Source organism: Hoplias malabaricus, chromosome 3 (assembly GCF_029633855.1).
Source record: "Hoplias malabaricus isolate fHopMal1 chromosome 3, fHopMal1.hap1, whole genome shotgun sequence".
NCBI lineage: Eukaryota > Metazoa > Chordata > Actinopteri > Characiformes > Erythrinidae > Hoplias > Hoplias malabaricus.
The window spans coordinates 80,731,820-80,756,974 of NC_089802.1; the positions used below are offsets into that span (position 1 = coordinate 80,731,820).

Sequence of the window (25,155 nt, forward strand, 5' to 3'; positions counted from 1 at the left end):
CATTTATTTAATGAAATTAATTTTAATTGGTTTCAGGTAAAAGACTGAGTACAAAATACAGATGAATACATTTCAGCTGAAAGTGGATGAAGATACAGTTCGTCTGAACCCCACAGTGATACACAGCTTCACTTTCTCAGAGAGAACTGCTTTAATAAAGACACAGGATTCACTTTCTGAAAAACAATAGTGACTTAAATTCAGTGTGAATCCCTCCACCCAGAAACAAGCGCCTGTGGATCTCTCACACACACACACACACACTGGTGGCTGGGGCTGTGTGTGGTTACAGTTCTCCTGTGAACACTGAAAAACCCTGGGATTTAGGCCACATTTCTAAAGCCCTGCACCTTTAAACTGAGAGAGTCAAGGGCAGGGAGAGTTTCCCCTGAAGTGTGACGCTGGGAGTGAACACAGGGAACAAACCAAACCCTTTCCCCAAACAAGCTACTGTAGAAATGCACACAGGAAAATAGTGCTTCAGTGAAGAGAGAGAGAGAGAGAGAGAGATTAAAGCAACACTGTGGGGTTTGTTTCAGGAAAAAGACGAGTAGAAAAATAGTTGAATACCATCTGAAGCAGTAAAATGATTTTTGGCTTATATTTAATATTTCAGAATTTAAGGCGTTTAAATCAAACACAGCACAGCCTCAGTTTCCTGATCTCACTGAAACCTCGGGATTTAGCCACGAACTCCTGGGAAACCCACGTGAATGAAGCTTTAAAGCCCCTGAGTTTTATAAAACGAACGAAGAAACCTCTGTGGGGTCTTTGTGGCGTTGGCAGCTGATTTTTCCTGCGTTTCTCTTTAACACGTGTGAGAGCTGCTGGAGGACACCCACATTAAAGTGCAGTAGGTTTGAGCACCACCAGGGGGCGTGAGGAGGTGAATAAACATGGTGCTGTGGATCGTTATCGTGATCAGAGTGGCGGGGTGTGAGTGAGTGACGGGGTGAATGAGTCAGACTAAGATCCCGTGGTTTCAGTGAGCGCGGAGGAACAGAGCGGCTGCTGGAGCTGCATTTGTCTGACGTCCGTTGGAGGGTCACTCTGGCGTCTCTGAAGTTTCGCTCGTCAAGTCCTCCTCGCTGTCCATGCCGCCGCGGGTCGCCCCACCTCCACGGCGCACGTTCACCGGGAAGTCGCCGCCGCGTCTGGACGAGGGAGAGAAGGAGAGGGTGAGTGTGTGAGAGGGTGCAGAGGTTCACTGACAGGTTAAAGGTGACAGGGTGAGCTCCCGTCTCTAACAGGTGTGTGGTGAGGGGCTGTCAATTCAACACCTGCATCATTTAAGGTGGAACTGAAACGGGACACCAGCTTTGGCCTTGTAAAGGTCGCCAGTTTAAGGTGGACCTGAAGCCAGAGGAAGGCAGCAGTACCTGAGTTTGGTCTTGAGGCTGGCGACTTCACGCTTCAGGGCGTCCGCCAACTCAGTGGCTTCCTCCGTGTCTCGCAGCTGTTTCCTGCGGGAGGCGTTCGCTCGAGTGGCTTCCTCCTCCGCTTCCTCCAACTGACGCTTCAGCTGCTTCATACGGGTGTTCGCCTTCTCCGCCTTCAGGCACAAAAACACACAGCGCGGTGGTGAAGACGGGGCCCGGCACCAGGGGGCGGCGTGGGGGCAGTGTGCGAGTTCTCACCTGGTCTTTAAACTGTTCTGCGTTCCGTCTCTCGTCCTCCACCTGCAGCAGGACCTCCTTCAGTCTCTTCTCCGCGCGACGTGCCACCTTCACAGACTGCTGCTTCTCCCTGACACACACAAACACGGGAGATGATTGGTCAGAGGGTCCGCTCTCAAATCACACACCAGCACCGTAATTAAAGCAAACAAATGAGGATAAATATTTGTTTACAATCCATTTTCCACCACGTAAACTTCAAAGAATAAACTAAACCCAGTCTGTCAGTGAGTCAGTGAAGAGTCGACTCCCAAAGAATCGATTCTCCCAGCCTCTGGAGTCATTCGTATCAATTGTCAACCAATGATTCAGAGTCGACTCAATCTTGTTTGTGTTTACAATTAGTAATAAATAAAAATAAAGGCTAAATATTTGTTGAAATTTTGACTGAAACTAGACAAACAATTAATACATTTTAGTTAAAGAAACCGGTTCTGCACCGACTCCTTCCCCAACGCCCACTGAACCCCTCTAAAGGTCTGAGCTCGTGCTGAGGGTCTCCTTCCTGTTTCCCACCCGCTGTAAAGTGAGCGAGGGAATGAATGGTGTTTATGGGGTTAATCTGAAGGATTGGGACGTGTCCCGTCCACCCACTTGCTCTCGCTGTCCAGCTGTTCCTCCAGCTGTGCGAGCTTGGCCTCCAGGGCGGTGATGGTGGCCTTAAACTTGGATTTGACAGAACCCTCCAGCTCCTGGAGCTTGGTCTTCAGCTCCTTGTTTTGTTTCTCCAGCTGAGAGCGCGCCCCCTCCAGGCGCCCGCTGTTACTGCGCTCCGCCGACAAATCTGTGCTCGTCTGATCAGCCTGAGGAGACACACACACACGACAGAGTTAGTGCACTCACACCAGCACTGCATCCGACTGATACACTACAGCCCCCTCCCCAGTGTCTATGGCCAGAGAGCGCCCCCTTATGGCCCCTGATCTCCAGCGTTACTGTGAGGCGCTGCTTTACCTGCAGTGTAGCCTTCTTCAGTCGGTCATTGAGCAGCTCGATGTTGGACTGTTCCTCGTCCAGTTCTTCCTCCAGCTGAGAGATACGAGCCTCCAACTTCCTCCTGTCCTCACTCAGCAGAGACCTGACACACACACACACACACACTTAGCCTCACCCCTCTCAGACCGTGGTCACAGTTCAGTTTTATTGTTTAGAGAACAGAGAGTTCCTCACGATTTGGAGTTGTGGCTGTTGAGTTCATCCTGCAGCTCGTCTCTCTCCGACTGAATCTGTTTCTTTGCTCGTTCTGCAGCCGCCAGGTTCTACACACACACACACACAGTGAGGGGTGAGGGAACACAGATCAGAAAGACACACACAGAGACAGAGAGAGAGAGAGATCTACCTCATGCAGCTGTATGGTTTCTGCCTCCAGACTCTTGAGTTTGCGCTCATTCTCCTTCGACTCGTTCACAGCAGCGTCTCGAGCCAAACGAATTTCATCCAGCTCTCGCAGGTGATCCTTACACTGAGCCTAAACACACACACACACACACACTTTATCTACACACCATTTATAAATACACAAAGAGTGTGCGTGTGTGTGTGTGTGTACCTGTAGTTTCTTGAGCTGTCTCACAGCCTCGTCTCGTGCTTTATTAGCGAGATCAAACTGAGCTCCGAGGTCAGCGAGATCCAGCTCCAGCTTCTTCTTCAGAGACACAGCCTGGGAACGCTGCTTCTTCTCATCCTCCAGCTCCAGCTCCATCTCTCGCACCTGAGACAGAGACAGAGACACACGTCAGTGGTGAAGCTCGACTCCAGGTTTCACTGACTGAGAGGCAGCACACAGAACAGTTTCCTCTTTTGTACTCTAGGGGGTGCTGTGTGACTAAACGAGGAGGAAGTCTACCTATTCACCAACATCACAGCAGTGGACGGGGCCCCTGGCTTCGTTTAGTTTTTAGAGGCAAAATGAAAAAAAGGACAGCGAGGAGACCGAGTGGAACCGGTTCTGTCTTAGACTCGGGTTCGTTACAGAACCTCAGTGTCCTCCGTGGAGACAAAGATCTACACTGAGGACTTCAGCCAAAGTCTGAGAGGAACATGAATAAAGAAAAGCTGTTACCGTTCCCCGTCCCTCACCTGTTTGACCAGCTGTTTCCTCTTCTCCTCGCCCTGCTCGTCTCGTCCCTGCAGGTCTCTGTCGAACTGAGCCTTCAGAGCCTGCAGATTCACCTCCAGTCGGAGTTTGACGTCCTCCGTCAGCTGCAGCTCATCTTCCAGCTCCTCCAGCTGAGTCTTCATCTCCTCCACTTGCTGCTCCAGAGCTCGCTTTCCACGCTCCAGCTCATGGACCTGCACCAGGGGGAAAACAAACATTCAATAAAAGAAAACAAAAAAAAAAAAAAAAAAAAAACACTGATGTGTTGACGTTAATTCGCTTGAACCTCATTCGCTAATGACACCGTTTAAACATTTGGGAACGGAGGATACCAACTGCTGCAGCTCCCAGAGTGGAAGAACCCTTTCAGAGCCATTCGAGGGCTCGAAGGTCAGGCTCATTCAGCAGTGGTGAGAGACCTAAACGCTGAGATCTCGCAGTTTGAAACAGCGGCGGTGAAAATGAGAGGGTTTATTCATTACAGTGAAAGAGGTACGTACGCTCTTCCCAACGTCGTCTTTGGACGAGACCAGGTCCTCCATCTCGGCTCGGAGCACTTTATTGGCTCGTTCCAGCTCGTTCTTCTGGTCGGTTATAGTCTCCAGCTCCCGGGCCAGAGACAGAGCCTTCGTCTCCTTCTCACGGGCCTCGGCTTCGGCTTTGTCCCTCTCCTCCGCGTAACGAGCAGAAACGCTCTTCTCCTCGGCCAGCATCTACACACAGTAACGTTTTTACATTAAAGTTAGATTCAAATCACTGAGGCTTCACAGAGCTGTAACAGAGCGTCTGTGGATAAAACTCGTCTGTAAACGAACCGTGAACCTGTGTCTCGTACCTGGTCGAATTTCTTCTGCTTCCTCTCCAGCTCCTGGACGACCTGTCTCTGATGGTCCTGACTCACAAGGACGTCATCCAGTTCCCGCTGCAGTCGGACCTTGGTCTTCTCCAGTTTGTCGTAGGCGGAGCTCTTCTCGTCCAGCCTCTGGTTCAGAGCCTCCATCTCCCGCTGGAGCTTCTTCTTCCCCTCCTCCAAGGTGTCCATCGCCGCGGCGTCCGCTTCCGACTTCTTCTTCAGGTCTGATACCTGACCAGACACACAGAGAACCACACTTACACACTGCTCTACCTGCAGCTCTGTAGACAGCGGAACAATAGGAACAGGGCTGAGGGAGATTCCTATTGGACAGTCCTTTAGTTTCCGGGCTAACAGAGAAATCCTGCAGCCGTGTAAACGGCGCCTCCTACTGGTGTAGTGTAGTGTAGAGACTGACCTGAGCCTGAGACGAACTGAGCTGTTTCTCCACACTCTTCTTGCTCTCCTCCTCTTCCTCCAGCTGTTCTTTCAGTCGGTTCTGTTCTTCCTCCAGCTGCCGTAGACGAGTGTTCAGAGACAGTTTCTGACGGGTCTCCTCTTGCAGTAATCCCTAATCACACACAAATAAAGCTCTTACACAGACTCCACCTCTTACACTTCCATTAAAATATACATTAAAGATATTTATTAATGTTTTGACATTGTTGTTTATTTATTTATTACCTGTGCGTCCTGGAGCTGAGACTCGACGGCAGAGGAGTCTTTCGCTACTTTGATGGATCTACTCTCAGCCTCCGTCAGAGCGCAGCTCAGATTCTCAAACTCCGACTGAACAAACAACAAACAAACAATCAGCAGCCACCTCCACCAACTCAACTCCCCCTTCATCTACAGCCACTACAACACATTTACATCAACCATGTGACTATACAGCAACCTCGTATCTCCAAACAGGAACTTTACAGACGACAGAAAACATTCCACTCTGAGGCCAGGGGAAGGACTCCAAATGAAATCAACGTAAACATACATTAAAGTGTTAATTTGTTCATTACACATTAGATGTTTATCAGAGTGTGGGGTTCTCCAGGAGCCAGTGGAGCAGCTCAGACGTGATGCGGTGCTCTGTGTGACTTGTCCCTGTACCTGCAGTTTGGTGAATTTCTCTCCGAGCTCTTTCCTCTGGCGCTCGCTCTCGCTGTGTTTGAGCTGAATCTCCTGCAGCTGACCCTCCGCCTTCTTCCTGCGATGCTCCGAGTCGTTTTTACTCTGAGTCAGAGACTGGAGCTCGATCTGCAGCTCACTGCGCTCACTCTCCAGGGCATTCTTCGTCTTCTCCACCGAGGCTTTATTCTACAGACACACACACACCATTCCTATTTAGAGCACCTTTCCTACATGTATGTATACACGTGTGTGTGTGTGTGTGTGTGTGTTAATTACCTTCTTGGCCTGTTCCAGCTGTTCGTTGAGTTCCTCGAAGACCTGAGTATGTTTCTGTCGCACTTCACTCAGCAGCTGCTCATGAGCTTTAGCTTCTTCCTCCAGAGCCTTCTTCAGCTGAGCCACCTCAGACTCCCTCTTCGCTCTACACACACACACACACACACTCTGCTACTGTTGCCTTGCTTCAAATTCCACCCCAAAATTCACCATTTCGTTTTATACTCCAGCTCCTGTGTGTCCTGCAGGTGGCGTACCTGAGCTCCTGCTGCGCGGCGGTGGTGTCCAGGGTGTCCTCCAGCTCAGTTTTCAGAGCCTCCAGCTCCTCGCTGAGATCTCGCCTCTGTTTCTCCACTTTAGCTCGAGCAGCTTTCTCCAGCTCCAGATCCTCGTTCAGCTCCGAGACCTGAGACTCGAGCTCACGGATCGTCTTCTGTGCCGCGTTCTTCAGAGCACTCTCCTGCTCCACCCTGTAGGGGGCAGCACAGAGCACATCCACACAGACAAATGAGGCGCGTCCCAATCGCGCACTTAATACTGGTGTCTGAGTGTGAACGCCGAGTACAATAAACACCCTCAACACACGTGGTAACGATGGACACTAACGTCCCACAATCCCAAGGGAAATGGGAAGAGTCATGTCTGGATTGTGCCCTACTCCCTACATAGTGCACTACACATTGTAAAACTAACACCACTACAACTCGAGAGCTCACTACAACTCACAGGAACGAGAAGCATATCCACGGACAATGGTTTTATCATCTGACGTACACTGCGCACTACGTGGTGTGGAGAGAGATATTTGAGTTGCCATAGCAACCATTCATGTCCTGTTACTAAGAAACTAATGTGTTAACACTGTAATAGCTGCGGAACACGTCTACAAGTTTGTTAGTCCATAGTATAGTATTAGTGTGTAATACAATGTCCCATCTCCTCCTCCTAAAGTCGTCTGGACAGGTGACTCTTACCTGGCGAGCGCTGCCTGGAGCTCCTCCTCTTTCTTGGCGAGCTGAGCTTTGAGTTCTGCGATCTGAGCCTGGAGCTCAGCGATCTGATCCAGGAGATCAGAGGAGTCCGTCTCCAGCTTCCTGCGGTTCTTCTCCAGCTCCTGTCTGCTCTTCTCCTCACGCCTCAGACGGTCTGGGAGACGAGAGAGAGACAGAGACAGACAGGTCTTAATATTTATTGTAAAGGTGAAGCAGGTTCTGTTGGCATGACCTGCACAGATCCAGGGGGCGCTGTGCTCCCATTTCACTCACCCTCCAGGTCCGTGATCATGGCCTCGTGTTTGTTCTTCAGTTTCTGTAGACTCTTGGACTTCTCCTCCTCCTCAGCGAGGTTAGAGCTGAACTCCGAGACCCTCTCCTCCATCTGCTTCTTCTCCTGCACAAACATTACCCACAACACACCGTCAGCAGGTCCCAGATCCCCCTGGATCCCTGAGGCTCCTGCAGGGTCTGTGTCCAACAGGAGACTCGTGTGGGCCAGGTGTGTTACAGCCACTAACACGTCATATAACACACAGGGAGAAACTGACTCAACTGAAAACACCGAGCTGCAGAACATCGTTAGAGAAGCAAGAGGCTTAAACCAATCAGCAGATCCATACGTCAATTAAGCCCCTCCCACAGAAAGGTTCTGCGGCTCAGAGTACGGTTCTCTAACTGCGCTGAGAAACCCAGGCTCAGCTCAGTGTGCGAGTGCTCCGTACAGAACCCATGGCCGAGTGGAGGGCTGCTCGGCCCCGCAGCGGAACACAGCCCAAGGTCAAAGTGACCAGACGGTCCTTGCTGTGTCCAGCATTCTGGCCTCTCTACAGTAACCCGTCTGACTGACCTTGTTGAGTTTAGCGTTCTGGTCGTCCAGCACCATCACGTCCTCCTCCAGCTTCTTCAGCTTCGCGTCCAGCGTGACCTTCTCCAGCTGCAGCTTCTGACGAGCGGCTTCCTCCTCATCCAGCTGCTGCTCCAGATCCTGCAGAGAACCAGGGAACAGAGAGAGTTCAGACACATTTCTCGTATATTATCAGTTAAAGAGAGTCCACTAGGGACGCTTCGGATCAGAGCGGGTTGCCGAGGACGCATGTTTTATCTAAGAATTTGGTACATCTGCTGTTACACAGTCCATTGGGTGGTGAGCTGTGACTCTGGAAAACATCTGTTGAATTAGGTCCAGAGATTTTCCTGAGTCATCCTATCACACAGCTGGAGATATCCCAGGCATGGGTCAGACAGGGGGCAGAGCTTGTGCAGGAAATTCAGCATGATACTCTGGGACATTCTCGGCTCTGTTCACAGAGGTGTCACACAGACATTACCCAGATTTTATCCTGCCCTCGGTGCACTGTCTGGGTAAAGTCCAGTACACAGTGTTACAGAACTCAGAGTAAAGCTCAGGGTCACTGCGTGGGTCTGACAGGAGCTTTAATAACTTTGGTCCCGTTTTGGCTCAGAGCTCTTATCCATTTTCTCACCGTTATGTTCTGCTGCATCTTCTTCTTCTCGGTCTGCAGGTGGGTGACCCTCTCCTCCTCCTCCTCCACCCGGGACTCCAGGTCGTGGAGAATCTCCTCCAGCTCCTGCTGCCGAGCCGACAGACGAGCTCTCATCTCCTCGGCCTCTGCGCACAGCTCCGTCTCGGCCTGGAGCTGCTCCTGGAGAGCCTGCTTCTCCACATTCAGCTGGAGAACATCAGAACAGAACATAAATGCATTTATACTGGTACATCTGTTGGCAATAACACAAACGTGTGTGTTTTATATCTGATGTTCTACATAAAGAAGGCCCAGAGAACCAGCGTGTTCCCCTGCTGCTATAACTCCACTAGATGAACGTGGACAGGTGAGGTCCCAGGTGAGTGCCCCTCCCCCTCAAGGGAGATCCAGCTGAGTTTGTACCTGCTGCAGCTTCACGCTGTATTCTTTGAGCTGCACTTCTGCCTGCTGCTGTTTCTCCTTCACCTTCTCCAGCTCCTCATCTTTCGCCTGCATCTCCTCCTCCTGACGGGTCATCTGCAGCAGGGGCTTCACCTGGACACAAAGTTGTGATGTCACAAACAGGAATATAGCTATATAGTGGCTTCTACAGCCCTTTAAAATGTGTAGCGAGTGTCTGAGTGTCTTCTGAGACTGGCTTCATACTGAATTTAAAGGAGCAATATGTAACATTTTTACTGAACTAAATCATAAAGTGTCCAGTGTGCGCTCAGAGGCCAAGGAGACGTTAAACTGAAGCACAGGACTCTCTCTGAGAACTGTCCATTCCAGAGTAAAGCTCCGTTGGCTTTTCACAAGGTGATCACACCCTCTGTCCAATCACAGTACAGTTTACACACCCATGGGGTTGCCAGGTATGACACAACAGTACGCTGCAGCTATGGAAGAGAGCCATGACCAGAGTAAAGCGAGATGAAATAACAGCCACTCATCTGAAGGATGGACGGAGTACAGTGGGACAGAGCCAGAGGCAGATAATTTTCTCCTGAACAGGACACATTTCTGAGAAACTAACGGTTCAGACGCGTGTGTAGATTAAAGGAGTGGTTTGTGTGTTTTAAATAAAGTTGTTTCAAAAGCCATCTTCAGCCTTGCAGTGTCTCCTATTTAAAGGCTAACAGCAGCTCTATGAAAGTGTCAATCAAATAAACAGAGTGGAGTTTCAGTTCCTAACTTGTGTTTATTGAGAGTCAGAAAACATGTTATTTCTTACTAATTGAAGGAATAAGGTTTAAAAGACCGTTGGTCCCCCCCACGGTGTTGGGAAACTCTAATAGGCGTCTTGCCTGTGACGTAGATGGTGGACAACAACTCTAGAAGCTGCACTATTTTAATGCAAAATGAGGAAAAGGTGTGCTGTTTTTGGCTGCAATCATTCAATGTACAGTGGGACATCTGTGAACAAATGGCCCAAAGATCCCAAAATATCCAGAAAATGGACTAAATTTGTCCACTTTAAACGGGCACTTTGGAAAGGACCCTCCGCTCACTCCGTTATCTGTAGCTCATTTCACTGGCGCTTTTCCAACAATATGGGCATGTAAGGACACCAACGAAAGGTGTTCAAGAGCCTCTGTAACATGGAGGTAAACAGGGTAAGGACACTCACTTCGCCTGTTTTAGTTGGTGTTAGTTAGCGTTAGCTTGACTCGCTAAACTCGGTGTCTCAGATTATACTCGGCTACGTAGCTGCATTACGGAGGTTTATAGTGTCGGATGAATTCGAGTTCGACTTCACATTTACAAGAATAACGGTACCTCTACATTTGAGTTTAGCTTATTGCTAGGCTATTGTCATGAATAATGTTGGTTATTTAGCTAGATACTGTCATAACAGTGTTTTACCGCGGCGTTGTTCAGCTGTTGTCCACCAGTGACGTCACGGTCGCGTTCGAGAATTTCCGTAGAGAGCTCAGGTTTTTCCGTCAATTTAATAAAATTGTCAGTTTTAAAGCAAATTAAGCTGCTATTTTCATTTGAATTCATTCTTATATCTGTCAGTAACTACAATAATGTGGAATATTCATGGAGGTCCATTAAGTGGTGCTTAGTCTTTAAGGTGGAACAGAACACTCAAATAAGAGGCTGGTGAATAACACCTTTAGCCTCATAAAGGGACCCATTTATGGTGGAGCTACATTTCTGAATAAGAACCAAACATCAGCCTCCAATAACTACATACAAGAGGAAAACAACCTCGTCTAGTGAGAACATTTAAGGTGGAAACTTAAATCAAAGGAGACTAGTTCACTTTCGTCGGCGTAGGGAGGTGTTTTAGTTAAAAAAATTAAAAACTATTTTCTTTGTAAAACGTTGATTATGGGACATTCTTTTTAGCTGAAAGTCTAAAGTCCGTGTACATTTGTGGAGAGGGGGCACAACGCTCGAAAATGTTTTGAGTTTGGACCGCAGAACCCACTTTAAACTGTTGCTCTGAGGTGTTACAGACTGCTCCTTTAAAATAAATAAATAAAGAGCAGAGAAGTGAAACCTTGGTGAAGAGTCTCCACCAGTGCCAGTTCCTGAGTTTCAGATACGCAGCGCAGTTCCTCTGGATCACCCTCATCGCAGTCAGCTGCTGCTGGCGTTTAGCAAAGGCCCTGCACACACACACACACACAATTAAAACACACCCAGAGTCCAGCTCTACACTCAGTAAAGCTCTACTCAGAAACAGCCGCCTACTTCCTGGCCACGTATCCCCGACACCAGGCCTGGAACTTCAGGATAACGTTCGTGATCTTGATGTCCCGGTCCTCCTCCAGATGAGCCAGAACTCCGGCCCGGAAGAACACCTTACTCTGTCCGATCCGGTAGAGGTTAGGGTCCAGCTCCAGGGCTTTGATCTGAACACACGAGAGGAAGAGGTCTAATTAGAAAGGGATATGAATCCAGCTTCAAAAATGTGCTGGTGACTTATTACAGCTCTCACCATCAGGGCACACGCCTGCTTCCCATCCATGAAGCCCTTGGGGATGGCGTTGGGGGTCAGCAGCTCGTACCTGAGGAAAAAAAGTCATAAACAAAGGAAGGAAGGAATCCTTGAAAGAAAAAGAGCACGACGGCATGCAACGTCTAATGAACCAATGCTTTTAAGTTCTTGGCCCAGAAGCAGAGAAAGTGTCCCTTTGAGATGTTTACAGCATTAATACGTAGCCCATGTGCATCTTTAACTCAGTGATAGGAAACTACACAAAGCCCTGATTAAATGACGGCAGATTTGGAGAAGCATTAACACGTGTTCTTTACAGAGATGAATGAGGGAGAGCGCACGAACACAACCACGCTCACGAATAAACGTGAGAAGGCACACGCTGGAGAAGTGTGTGTGAGCTGTGTGTACCTCTGTCTGAACTCCTGGAAGACGATTCTGTTGGGGAAGCCCTGTCTGCAGATCCGGATCCCCTCCAGAACACCGTTACACTTCAGCTGATCTAGGACCAGGTGAGGTTCCAGCTTCCCAGCCTACAGCAGGAGGAACATGAGAACACATTCGTCAGCCCTGATACAACACAAACGCCCTGCCCCCTGTTGGTAATAAAAGTAATACACGACCTTCTTCTCGTGGTTGGGGATGATACAGCGGACGAAGTTGGGGTTTGTGTTTCGGAGAGTGGTCATCAGGTTGGACAGCTGCTCTTTATACAGTTGCCCCACCGTCCGGAACATGCCCTTCCGGGTCTTAAACGCCCCAGGACTAGACTCGCCCATCCCGGCCACTTTATCCAGCCCCACAATACGGTCCACTACAGAGAGACAGAGACAGACCTCAGTCCAGGCTCACGTCTGAATCACACCCTCGTCACACAGACGTTTCAGCCGTGACCCAGAGACACTGCGCTTATAGGTGGAGTCTGAGGTGGAGCGGTAAGTGCACTGCGCCCCCTACTGACTAAAATGTGCAGTGTTAGACTAAGGGTGGAGCACGTAAACAGGAGTAAACAGAGTGTGCTGATTGGTTGGAGATGGTAAAGTGTGATGGAGGCATGTGACGGTATGAACAGTGTGTTACTGCAGTGTATTACAGGCTGTGGCTCCACCCACTGTTTAGGGCGGAGTCAGTCTTATAAAATAAAAGCACAGTGTAATACATCTTTAAATGAAACATGGAGAAGGTGCAGCTGTTTATTTCAGAGTATTTCAGCAGCGTTAGCTCCTGTTCTTATTGTTATGGCTGGTGTTGATGATGGTATTAAACTGTTCTGCTCTGATTTACACTGGGGTCTGATCTGAGTGATTTAACAGACGGAGCTGACCCTCCTCAGAGAAACTGCTGAATATCTCACCATCTTTCCAGAGCTCAGACACGAACTTATCAGAGGACTGGTTGAGCAGAGTGGTCACGTTATCGTTCAGAGGATCCATGTTCTTCATCAGCCACGCGTTAGCTTTGTAATCCACCTGAGGAAGAGGAGGAGAACAGGTTCATTCAGGAGAACTGGACTCTGTTTTTGTTCTGAACTGTTTTCAAACCTCACCTTCCCGGCGTAGTGGAGGACGCAGAAGTCCGCGTCGTCTTTCAGTTTCTTCGGTTTCTGGAACTTGGGGTGATTCCCCTGTTCCTGAACCAGTTTGTCCACGAAGGTCTTGTCGGTGGCCTTGGGGAACCAGCACTCCTCGTCCAGCAGAGCCAGGATCCCCGGAGGACCGGCCTGGGGAGGAAAGGTTAAAGAACAGATGTGAAAAGAGAACCTTGGTCTACCGCTCTTTGTGTAATCTGTAGCTCCAGCACAGAGCTAATGTCATCATCGAGCACCTGCAGAGTTCTCCGTAACTGAATTACACACGTGGTTTTACACCTAGCCTTGTGTGATCCCTCGCTTCAGTCCAAGGGCACGATCACTCATCAGAAAGCCCTGCTCATGTGAAGCTCCCCCTTGTGGAGGACTTTAAACCTGCTAAACATGAGTGAGACTCGATTGAGACTGTTCACTGCAACCAGCTCAAAGCATAAAACTGGGAAGGAGGACCCTACAGAGCTGAACGAGCACAATGCGTCCTGAGACCTCAACTCTCAGGTCAGTGCAGGGTTATTGATGATATTAAAGGAGCGATCGATCATTAATAACAGTAATTATTAGGATTACGGGTCTCTGGATGAGGTCAGTGCAGGGTTATTGATGATATTAAAGGGCCGATCGATCATTAATAACAGTAATTATTAGGATTACGGGTCTCTGGATGAGGTCAGTGCAGGGTTATTGATGATATTAAAGGAGCGATCGATCATTAATAACAGTAATTATTAGGATTACGGGTCTCTCGATGAGGTCGATGCAGGGCTGAAGGTCGAGGCCGAAGTCGATGAAGCTCCACTCGATTCCCTCGCGCTGATACTCCTCCTGCTCCAGGATGAACATGGTGTGGTTAAACAGCTGCTGCAGCTTCTCATTGGTGTAGTTTATACACAGCTGTTCAAACGAGTTCAGCTGCAGAGAGAGAGAGAGAAATAAGAAATTCGGTGAAGTACTTTCCCCAGAAAATAAAGATCCAAGTGTTCATCCAGCTGAGCCCGAGCTTTATCTTCGGGGTAAATTTAAAGTGCACTGTTACTGCATCAAAACTGAAGTCAGAGGCACTGAGTGGCAGTCGGCCGCATCTTTAAGGGATCAGTGAGAAAACCACACAATTTAAAAAAAGTGTAACACTTCACACTGCAGTGACGTGAAACGCTTTCTTCGCCATCTGCTGGTCACTTTGGGCGTCTCAATAGGTTTGTCTGCCCCCAGCGAGAGAGTGTGTGTGTGGAGTCAGAAGCTGTGTGTGAATGAGGAACAACTTATTTTCTTTTGCCTTCAGTCAGTGTTTAATCTGCTCCTGAAAGTTCACTGGATACATTTCATAGTCTTTGGTTTAATTTTATTAATTTGTTGGTGAAGGATGGACGAGGGCTGAAAGCTCTGTCATCACTCTCTCCTCCATTTTCTAGTTTAGTTTGAGGCTTGTGTCGTGATGCAGCCGTTTCCACACTGCGCCGACCGTCCACCGCCAGGAAACTCGCTTCTCATTGTGCAGCTACCGCTCCTAGAATCCTCTGCCTCTCTCAGTGTGAACACACCGCACACCTGCCAACCATTAACTGGGCTCTAAAGATCAGAGCAGAGGGACTGCAGCACACGCCACGACGCGCGTGACCCCCACGTGACGTTCTACAGTCTGACGGTGGATCTTATTTAAACATAAATCATTAACTTCCCCACAGCGTCCACTCAGAACCTCCATCTCTCCCCTGTACCTCGAAGATCTCGAAGCCGGCAATGTCCAGGATGCCGATGAAGGACGCCCCCTGGCGTTTGGTCTTGTCGAGGGCTTTGTTGATGCGAGCGACGAGCCAGCGGAACATCCTCTCGTACGTGGCCTTGGCCAAAGCCTCCACGGCGAACTCCGCCTGCTCCTGAGTCTGAGCCTTCTGCACGAAGTCCCGGCCCACCTTAATCCGGGGGGAGAGGATCGCACGCACGAAGTCCGTCACACTCATCCCCAGCAGGTGGCACACTTTCTGAGCCGCTACAGCAGGGAGAGGAGAGGGGGGGGGGGGGGGGGTGAGTACACAGTTGTGGTTACAGCAGCCCCACGTCAGGGTTCAGAAATTTATAACGTACCCGTGTCGTCAGGCATCGAGGCCTGGTCCGAGTTCCTCTCCTTCTTAAAGCTCATGTTTCCCATCTGCAGAACCGCAGACACCACCTTTAACAGACCTGGGGAAGAACCACAGACACTGAGTTATATCTGACACTGCCCCCTAGTGGCCTGGATCTGTCAGAGATTCTCTACTGAGCCCCTGTTTATCTGTAGTTTGTTTTGACTGAGTTCACACACGGCTTGAAAGTGATGGGCATTTACAGTTTGTCTATATTTGGTTATTATTCTTAGACGTCGGAACTGTGTAGGGAACTTCCTGTGCAGATAAGTGTGTGTGTGTTCACTGATAAGAGCTGAGAGAGACAGATAGGGGATGGTACTAAAGTGTGTGTGTGTGTGTGTGTGTGTGTGTGTGAGAGAGAGAGACCTGTTTGCTCGTCCTCGGGGATGCTCATGATCTTAAAGGCGTCCAGGGTCTCGGTGAACAGGTCTTTATCCTGCTGGCCAGCGATCGTCACTTTACCATTGGACAGGAAACGGTATTTACTGTAGTCCTCCAGACACAGCTCAGCTGGAACACACACACACTTTAGTATCATTTACATTCAGTGCATCATAAACCCTCTGCTACTGTCTACAGACAGGAGTGTGTTAGTGGACAGGCTTCACTTTGAGCTAAAGTTAAACGGAGGAATCCTGCTCTGAGACACACTCCCAGGAAGTTCACGGCTGAATAAATAATAACAGCTCAAACCACTGGTGGGGAACTTTCTGGAAAACAAACAAACACTGGCACTACGTTACAGTAATCTTTCAGAATCAGAACGAACGCGTTCCTCTGGGTGTTTAACCGCTGCTGATGGGTCCTGACTGCACTGAAGACCCAGAGGAACCTGTGAAGTGCAGGGGTTTATTTACAGCGCTGTTTCTCCGCGGCGCCCGAGAGCATGTAGTAGAAGATGTGGAAGGTCCTCTCCTCTTTGGCCTGTCGAATCGCTCGAGACTTCTCCAACAAATCTGATCAACACAGAGTTAAAGACCACACCGTCATCTGCTCATTAACCCTCGCTTTATTTAGAGAGCAGACACACGCCCCCTTCTCAAAGCTTTTATAGAAAAGATGACTGCAGTCACGCTTCAGACGAGACCTTATTAATCAACACTACTTCACACAGTGTGTGTGTGTGTGTGTGAGATCCTGCTGGTGTGGATTCCCTCTTTACCCCACACTCAGTTTCGGTGCTGATCCCACTGCTCCCCCTGGTGGACAACAACCTGGGCCTTCACCGTTTACATTCAAACAGCAAACCACACGACACCTGATCTTTACATCGTTACTAAGTGTGACATAAACCCTGCAGGGCTCTGATTGGCTGGAGACCTGTCAATCACCAGGAAAGAGCTCCAGCACAAACTCAGCACTTGTGAAATCTCTGAAGTCACAGCAGCGTTCACATTGGTTTTTATCCGACTCTCAGCAGCAGCTCGTAACATTCCCCCGAGGGGTTTCTGAAGAGGGGCAGACGCTGAGGAAAATCTCCAGCGAAAGACCAACGTGAGACGAGGAAAATTGCTGTGAGGAACTGGGGGCGGAGCTTGAGTTTAAGACTCAGGGGTGGTTTCCTTAGACAGGGATGAGGCCTGGCCCTGAACAGCTGTGATTTTCCACTGAGAGAAGGATGTAGTCCAGGTCTAGGCTTAATCCCTGTCTGAGGAACCACCCAGTGTCTCTTCACCCTCGCGTCCGTGCTCTCCATTAAAACCATAAAGGATACAGGTCTCGATGTTGGCTCCGACGATGTAACCGTTGACGTCGAAGTTGATCCTGATGAATTTCCCCTGTGGAGAGAAGAGACACGGCTCTGAGACACCGCTCTGTTCATCAATAACATTGTAACTGACCCAGACGTGGCTCTGGGCCTAAACCCTCCACAAACGCCACTAAAACAGTGCTTACGAAGCGAGACGAGTTGTCGTTCTTCACCGTCTTGGCGTTTCCGAAAGCCTCCAGAATGGGGTTTGCCTGAAGCAGCTGCTTCTCCAGCTCCCCCTGGTGGTGGACAGGAGAGTAAATCAGTCCCACACACAAATAACACAATGACAGAGAGAGAGAGAGGAGGGGTGTAACTCACGTGGGACAAACTGCTGCTGCTCTACAGGCGGAGAGAGGGAGAGAGGAGGAGAGGAGAGGGAAACATTATTTTAACATTTAATTTACCACTGAATTACACCATTTCTGCTGTGACTCTGAGGAGTTAATGTTCTTCAAAAACATGATAAAACAATCAAATTAAACACCACTGCATTGTTCACAGTTTTAATTCACCACCAGTTTATCACTCTCTGATCACAGATGAGTGTGTGTTTTATATATTTGTGAATGTGTGTGTGTGTGAGACTCACTGGGTCTTTCTTGGTCTTTGATGATGATGCAACGTGAGCGAGATACTGAATGACTTTCTTGGTGTTCTCAGTTTTTCCGGCTCCAGATTCTCCTCTGAGGGTTTAACACCAGACACAGAGAGAAAACAGTCTCAGAAACGAGAAGAAACAAATGGAGCTGGTGTTTAGAGAGAGTTTATCTGTTTAATTCTTACGTGCAGAGGATGGACTGATCCTCACGGTCTGGAGAGGAGCAGGAAAAGAGAAACGTGAGGAAACTGAAACAATATGTGGATGTGTGTGTGTATGTGTGTGTGTGTGTTACCCTGCATCATGCTCCTGTAGGCCGTGTCCGTGATGGCGTAGATGTGGGGGGGCATCTCATGTCTCTTTTTGCCTTTATACATCTCTACGATCTCCTCTGAGTAGATGGGCAGGTTTTTATACGGATTAATGACCACACAGAACAGGCCAGAGTACGTCTACAGACAGAGAGAGAGAGAGACACAGTGAGACAGAGAGAGAGAGAGAGAGACAGAGAGACAGAGGGGGAGAGGGACACAGTGAGACAGAGAGAGAGAGACATTGTGAGACAGAGAGAATATCTACAGGAATCTCATCCCTGAATCAGAGCTGTATGGTGATGCTGCACTGATCCGTCGTAATCAATACCAGGATCAATTAACCCATCAGTGTCCTACACAGATCCATCTTTAAATCCTGAAGCAGCTGATACACTGCCCCCTGTTGGCCTGGGAGTGTCAGATTCTGCACTGAACCTGTTTAAAACGTGGTTCAACAGTTTGTCTGCTGTGTGTTTATCTGTAGATTGTTCTCTGATGATTAAAGTTCGTCAGGAGCAGGGGGTTCTTTTGTCTGCGCTTTTTCACTTCACACACTTTATTTACATATTCATTATTCATAGATCCTGGCATTCTTAATGAGAAATATGAGGTTTAGGAAGCTCCTGTGTAGATCTTAAGAGTGTGTGTGTGTGAGAGAGAGCTGATAAGAGCAGACGGCTGCGAGCCTGGACTGAGATTAAACTTAAACACTGCAGACTCAGCAGCTCTGGGTCAGTGAGTGACCTCTGACTGTGGCTGGATCTCTGGGTTTAGTCTGAGAACTCAAGCCCGTCCCAGAGGAACGGATCCGGCTAAACCCAGAACCCCCGGGCGCGTCTGTGGGACTTACGTAGATGAGTCCGGAGTAGTATCTGTCCTTCAGGTTGTGGAGGACCGCGGCCTCGTTGAGGCAGGTGAGCTCCGCCATGTCCTCCACTTTACTGAACTTGGGCGGGTTCATCTTCTGGATGTCGTCTTTGTTCACTTTGATCTTCTTCCCCGAGTCCGAGAGCTCCACCACACACTCGTCTCCCATCTCCTCCTTCACCGAGCCGGCCTCGAAGCCCAGTTTCTCCGACGGGACCCACACCAGTTTCTTGGACGCCCAGTCGGCCTGGGCCAGCGGGTCAGAGACCGCGCTGCGATCGCCGTAGAGGAACCTCTCCGCATCAGACATCCTGCAGAAACAAGAGGAGGACAGGGCTCTCGGGTCAGGGTCAGGAACAGAACTACAGTCACACACACACTCTCTCTCACACACGCACGCACAGCTCTTACCCTGGTCTTTAAAGGAAGATGTGTCCTGACGTAGGACTGAGGTGTAATCATTAAACAGATGTTTATTCTTCCTCAGCCTCATATCTACTGACCTTTAAATCACGTCTTAAAGCTATTTAATCACTTCAACCCGTGTCTTTCACATGGTGCCAGGACGTCTCCAGAACAACAACAGAATCCTGAGCTGTTTAATGAAAGGACCATGAACATCGCCCCCCCCCCCAAACACCCCACGGTGGACGCAGCACAGAGCAGCAGCCGAGAGCAGGAACCGTCAGAGTCCACAGAGGGGTGAGGGGTGAATAAGTGTGTGTCGTGCAGCGTTTAACCGCAATCTGAAAATTCACCACTCATCGTTTTAAAAATCACATTTCTCATTTAATTCCATTAAAAACCTGAGACTGAAGCCGTGTGGAGAGTGAAGAGTTTATTGGGCGCTGCGTTGGTTCTGAGCTCCATCAGGAAAAAGCTGCAGAAGACTGTGATCGGTTTGTTCTGTTCTTGGGGACAATACTGTGTTCTAAAGTCCGTGTGAGTGTGGGTTTAGACCAGTTACAGATGGAGGCAGTGCCAGAGTCGGGAACGGAGCGCAGTGACACTGTGTTTAGGTCATTTTCTGTTGAGTAAAGTGAGAATGTGACTTTAATAAAATGACAAAAGTGTGGAGAGTGTTTGAATTTAAAATTACACTTATACCACACACACACACGACTCTGAGGAACACACTCCTGACTCTGGAACCAAACTCCTTCCATCACTGAGGATTCTGGGGGAGTGTTTCTCTGAAGTCTTCATCGTGAACAGTGCCGTGTTTCGTATCGTTCACAAGTTTCGCAAAAATATTTTAAACGATAAAACTCAGGATCATGATAATCGTGATGTTTCGACTTGTTTACGTAGCCACGCAGTCACACGTAATGAACGTGCGCCGTGCTGCGTGAGTCGTTTAGCCACATTTCCTCTGCGTTAAACAATCGGGTCCAGGAGAGACTTCGGTGGCGCGGAGGTGGTTTAGAACTAAATACGAATGTTCGATTTATATTTTATTTAACGTCAGAATCCAAGTTACAAAATGAGCAAATGTTTACAGATTTACTCCTTTCTTCTGAATGTTTTTAAAAGTAAGATTTGTATTAAAATGAAGTTAATTTAAAGAAATGAAATAACATTTATTTTGTTGTAATAGTATCTTCTTGAAATTAAAAGTATTTCTCAGTGTTTCTCAGAGTGTCGTTATCGCCCTGAAACATCGTGATGTCATAATCGCCCACCTCTCGCGTGACGACTAAACGTGCCACAACAATAAAAACCATCTCTAACCAACAACGTATCACATCTCCACCTGGATCCACCTCCCGCTCCGACTCCAACGCCCACGCCGTCATTCCCTGATTCCACACATTCCCAAAGTCATCAGCCAGGACACGTCCGGAGCCGGGGCCGACGCGGCGAACTATGCCCTTAATCACACGCTCGCCTCAGAGTCAGACTGCGCTACACTCAGAGGAGAGCACTACCTCACAACTCATCACCTGCCTTCAGCTCATTCTCATGATGTCAGCAGTGCTTTTAGAACCAGTCGCAGCAAAAGGCACATAATAAATACATTAATTAATTATTAATAATTTTAAAGAACAAACAGAAGCTGGAAAGTGATTCGTCGACATGAAACAGGCCGTTCCCTTTAACTCCATCTGCTACAAACTGACTGCGCCGCGGACAGAAAGCGTTCCTCAGGGGCAAAAAATTCCGGGACAAGTTTAGACAGAGGGGGAGAATATCACTCCCGCCACACCCCAGGATCAGACTCCAACCCAGGAAACAGCACTGTGTAACTCTGAACACACACACACACACAGTCACCCCTCCATCACAAACAGCAGCGCCTCACACAGCCCTCAGAACTGGTTTAACACCTCATTATTACACTGTGTTTATTCTTCAAATCAGAAACTGACCATTGGTTAGAGGCTCATTTGCATATTACACAATGTTAATACTGCACAAGTGAATAAGGTTCAAGATCAACGACAGAAACACTGACTTTCAGCTCTAAGAATAGGACAGAGACAGACAGAGAGAGAGAGAGAGAGAGAAGGATGGAGGGATGAGAGAGAAGCATGTACTTGTACAAGAGAGATAAAGAGATTAAATGAATGCGGAGTCATGCGTGTGTGTGTGTGTGTGTGTGTGTGTGTAAGATGATTAGCAGCTCAGAGCAGAGCGCTCACACATGAAAAGATGAAGTAAAAGACAACAGCAATGAGGAAGGAGAAGTTACTCAGTGTCGACACACTTCCTCAAAAACGAAGTGTTCAGTCATGACTTGCACTGCACTGAGTGTAAATATATATTCACTATTAATAATAACAAATAAAACCCTTATCAAATGTTGTGAAATGTGTATTTTCAAATAATATCTACATCCAATTATTAAAGACCCACCTCTAGTTAAAATCCAATGTTTGTTTGTGTGTGTGTGTGAGAGAGAGAACAGAACCAGACGTCCTCCTCTAAAAGCCCCTCACAGAAAGTGAGGACAGTAGACGGTGGGGGACAGTGGACGGTGGGGGACAGTGGACGGTGGACGGTGTCTGAGTGTAGTGTGGAGAAGGGGGTGGTGTTTAAACCCAGTCCTGGTGGAGAGGGACGTGCAGGACGCTGTGAGGGACACACACTGTCCTCCATCATCATCATCATCATCACTCCACAGAGACTCTGTAGACGGTGGAGGAGGAGAGGGAGTAAAACACTGGGTGTGTGTTGATGTCTGGTTCCATTCACTTCCACTGGAGAGAACTGTGTGAAGTGGCGTATTGTAGAAAAACTCAAACACATCCCCCCTGTGTTTACAGCTCACACTGATTTAGGGGGAATTTAAATTCACTTTTAACTCAAAACTGAGGCAGACATCAGGTGCGCTACGCTACGCTAAGAGGCTAACGCTACTCACTAGCAGCTAAAACCTAACATTTGTAGCCTGATAATTATACAGTGTTAAATGTCATAAATTAGCTCATTAGAAACTACTGAAATGTTTCACAGCTGGAGGACAGTGTGAAAGCTAGTTAGCAGCATGCTAGTTATGCTAATTGTTATGTTTGACTGTTTCAGCTCTGAATTTGGCAAAAAGCTTTAAAATGTGTAGTACATTAAAAATGATTTTTTTTTAAAAATGTCCAGATGCATCTGAATAAATAAATTAGCAAAATAAAATCAAGATTAAACCTTTAATTTCCATGTGACAGTTTATTATTAAGCATTGGACCACTCCATTTGTGAAAATAAAGGCAGGCACTTTGTAAACAGACATCTGCATTTTCAAATTGCACCAAAGACAAGGTTACGTCCAGACAGTTGCTGTAATGTTAATTCCGTTTTAACAGAGGTTAGATTAAGCCATTGAGACATTAAAGAACTATTGCAGCATGACTCTGCTCGGTCTCTGCTGTAACTGCGGTGTAGAGTCGATTACCACAGAGCATCATTTCAACACCTCTCTCTGAGCACAGAAGAAGAAAGAGAAGAGTAGAAAACCTTCAGCCGTGACTCAGTTACAGTTAGAGGTCAATGGGCAGCAACTCAACGCATTTTAAAATGTTTCCTGATTCCTGTAGAAAACCTGCTCTTACCGAGGCACTGAGGCATGGATTAAACCATTTGACAGACAGTTGTGAGATGGCTGTCACAGCTCAGATTTTCGGCTGCTTCTGATTGGTTGAACAGTTCATAACCCGAGAATTATTAAATGGCGCTAATTCAGTAACTGTTTATAAATGCCACAGAAAACCTGCAGCGATTTCTGAACTGTACTCAACACAGAAGTCGATAACGTTTCTGCACTAATCACCTCTCAGTGCTGAGTGTTCAGTGAGAGGAGAGTGACTGAGTGAATAAGTGAAGTGCTGAATGCATGTCCCCAGGGCTCAAAGCAGGGCGTGTCTCTCACTGCAAACACTGACTGAGCACATTATACAACTATCCAGCTATTAATAACCACAGCAGGGAGCAGTCAGTAGTCAGGAGTGAAGGGAACGGTCAGTAATGGGGGGGTCAGCATTCAGGACTGACGCCAGCAGTAATCAGCAGCGTCAGACTGAAGGGGTCAGCGGCAGAGGATTTCCAGTCTGTGGCAGTAAAAGGAGCAGCAGTCAACAGTAAAATGATTAGATGTCAGTAGTCAGTAGATTAGAGGGACGGTCAGTAGTTTGTTGTTTTGGTAGTAGGTGGGTGAGATCAGTATTGGTCAGAATTCTCGATCAGTAGCAGTAATAAAAACATGACCATCAGTCAGTCAGTAGAGAAGGGTCAGTAGTCAGTAATCACTAGTAGAGGTGGTCTATAACTACTGACTGCAGTCTGTGTGAGACCGGGGGGTCAGAGGTCAGTCAGAGGCCTGTGCCCAGTGTTGGACAGTAGTCAGTAGTGAATAGCTGAGGTATTAGGTCAGTAGTCAGTGGGGCAAAAGATCACTTGCGAGTTCTGAAAGAGGTCAAGGGTGAATCAGTGAGTAGTTGAAGTGGCGAGTACTGAAGAGGAATATAAACTGAACTTTACTATTCTAAAGCAAGGTGTGAAGGGAGGGGTCAGTAGTCAGATCAGTAGTGAGAGGTGGGACCAGGGGTCAGAAGTCAGAGAGGTCAGTAATAATGAGGAAGGAGTAGTCAGTAGGGAAAGCTGGGGTCAGTGATCAGACTGGTCAGTAGTGTTCAGTAGTCAGCACTGAAGGGCGTGGTCAGCAGTGAACACCTGATGTGGTCAGTACTTACTCTAGTCAGAAATATATGACTTAACAGTCACTAAAGGGGTTTGAAAGTGTGGTCAGTAGAGAAGGCCTGAGGTGGTGAGTGGTCAGTACTGAAGGGTGTGGTCAGTAGTTGTGTTATAACCTGGAGCTAAACTTGCACCTCAGAAAAACAGTTCAGCATTTCCACAGTTCAGACTTCACAGGGTTCACTCATGCCGCCTTCCGCCTCAGACTCTCAATACCACCTTAAACCACCTTAAATACACCACACGCATCCGCAAGAGCAGGCGACCGCGAGACGCCGAGGAAGTTCACACACTCAAACACACACACGAACCGGAGAGAGAGAGAGAGAGAGAGAGAGAGAGATGGAAAGTACATTTCTGGTGTGTTGAGAGAAGGAAAAGTTGGAGAGGTGCATGAGAAAGTAGAGTGTACAGGTGTGTGTGTGTGTGTGTGTGTGTGTGTACTCACCTGCTGCTCCGAGAATTATCTGCTCATCCAAAGCCTTAGAACCGACGGTGGAGCTGCACGTTAATCCCCTTTAGTCAAACTCTCTCTCTCTTCCTCTTCCTTGTGCACCGCTCTCTTTTTCAGGCTGCAGTCGCGTGGGCGGGGCTAAAGTCTCACAGACACGCCCATTTTATCGCTACCTGCCTCAAATTCACATTCAATCACTGAAGCGGGTGAATCTGATTGGACGATCAATCAGTCAGACCCCGTCCTTAAAGGGCCCCGACCCTACGCTCAGCTGAGATCTGTTTATTTTTCTTTTCCACTTTCTCTCAAGTGTGAATAACTTCTCTCTCTCCAGTAAAGAGAGTGTGTGTTTTACTGCATCATTAGAACACAGCAGCTGTCCTTCCCACTGTGTGATAGTCTCTTGATGAATGACCAATAGAAACGCTCCAAAGTTACTCCGAATTAAATCTTTATACATTGACTTCCGCTGATAATTAAGAAGAATATATAGACTTTATTTATTTATGCACATGCACTGTTGTTTAAATAATCATTGCATAGAATCAATACAATTCACTCAGCTCTTATTCCATATAAAATACTGAAAGATTAACTGTGCCTCAGCACAACACAACACTCCTGATTAAAAACATTACACAACACTCCTGATTAAACACATTACACAACACTCCTGATTAAAAACACTACACAACACTCCTGATTAAAAACATTACACAACACTCCTGATTAAAAACATTACACAACATTCCTGATTAAAAACATTACACAACACTCCTGATTAAAAACATTACACAACATTCCTGAT

At 47.9% G+C, this 25,155-nt stretch overlaps 1 protein-coding gene across 1 annotated transcript; it reads right to left on the reverse strand.

Annotated features, from left to right (window-relative positions):
- On the reverse strand, positions 1–24,478 carry myh9a (myosin, heavy chain 9a, non-muscle). The gene is made up of 41 exons (XM_066664241.1): positions 24,342–24,478; positions 18,693–19,020; positions 17,824–17,980; positions 17,714–17,741; positions 17,520–17,613; positions 17,249–17,269; positions 17,074–17,166; positions 16,892–16,955; positions 16,035–16,133; positions 15,544–15,687; positions 15,137–15,232; positions 14,770–15,041; positions 13,790–13,963; positions 13,013–13,186; positions 12,821–12,935; positions 12,090–12,280; positions 11,878–11,999; positions 11,467–11,536; positions 11,220–11,380; positions 11,026–11,134; positions 8,937–9,068; positions 8,514–8,720; positions 7,877–8,014; positions 7,300–7,423; positions 7,009–7,180; positions 6,292–6,504; positions 6,035–6,179; positions 5,738–5,944; positions 5,315–5,419; positions 5,049–5,201; positions 4,613–4,861; positions 4,278–4,490; positions 3,759–3,971; positions 3,229–3,390; positions 3,019–3,147; positions 2,847–2,935; positions 2,631–2,754; positions 2,271–2,479; positions 1,638–1,746; positions 1,380–1,552; positions 1–1,154 (listed from the first exon to the last, which is right to left on the reverse strand). Exons 2-41 carry the CDS (start codon positions 19,017–19,019, stop codon positions 1,046–1,048), a joined length of 5,886 nt encoding a protein of 1,961 aa, XP_066520338.1. The 5' UTR covers position 19,020; positions 24,342–24,478; the 3' UTR covers positions 1–1,045.
- Between the last annotated feature and the right edge of the window lie 677 nt (positions 24,479–25,155).

What these genes read in the sequence shown, in the direction of transcription:
- myh9a (XM_066664241.1), bottom strand. Translation starts at nt 19,019, where the DNA reads ATGTCTGATGCGGAGAGGTTCCTCTACGGCGATCGCAGCGCGGTCTCT. An exon ending in CTCCAGGCAGCGCTCGCCAG is followed by an intron (nt 6,505 to 7,008) that starts GTAAGAGTCACC and finishes TGCCCCCTACAG; the next exon opens with GGTGGAGCAGGAGAGTGCTC. An exon ending in TGAAGAAGGCTACACTGCAG is followed by an intron (nt 2,480 to 2,630) that starts GTAAAGCAGCGC and finishes GTGTCTCCTCAG; the next exon opens with GCTGATCAGACGAGCACAGA.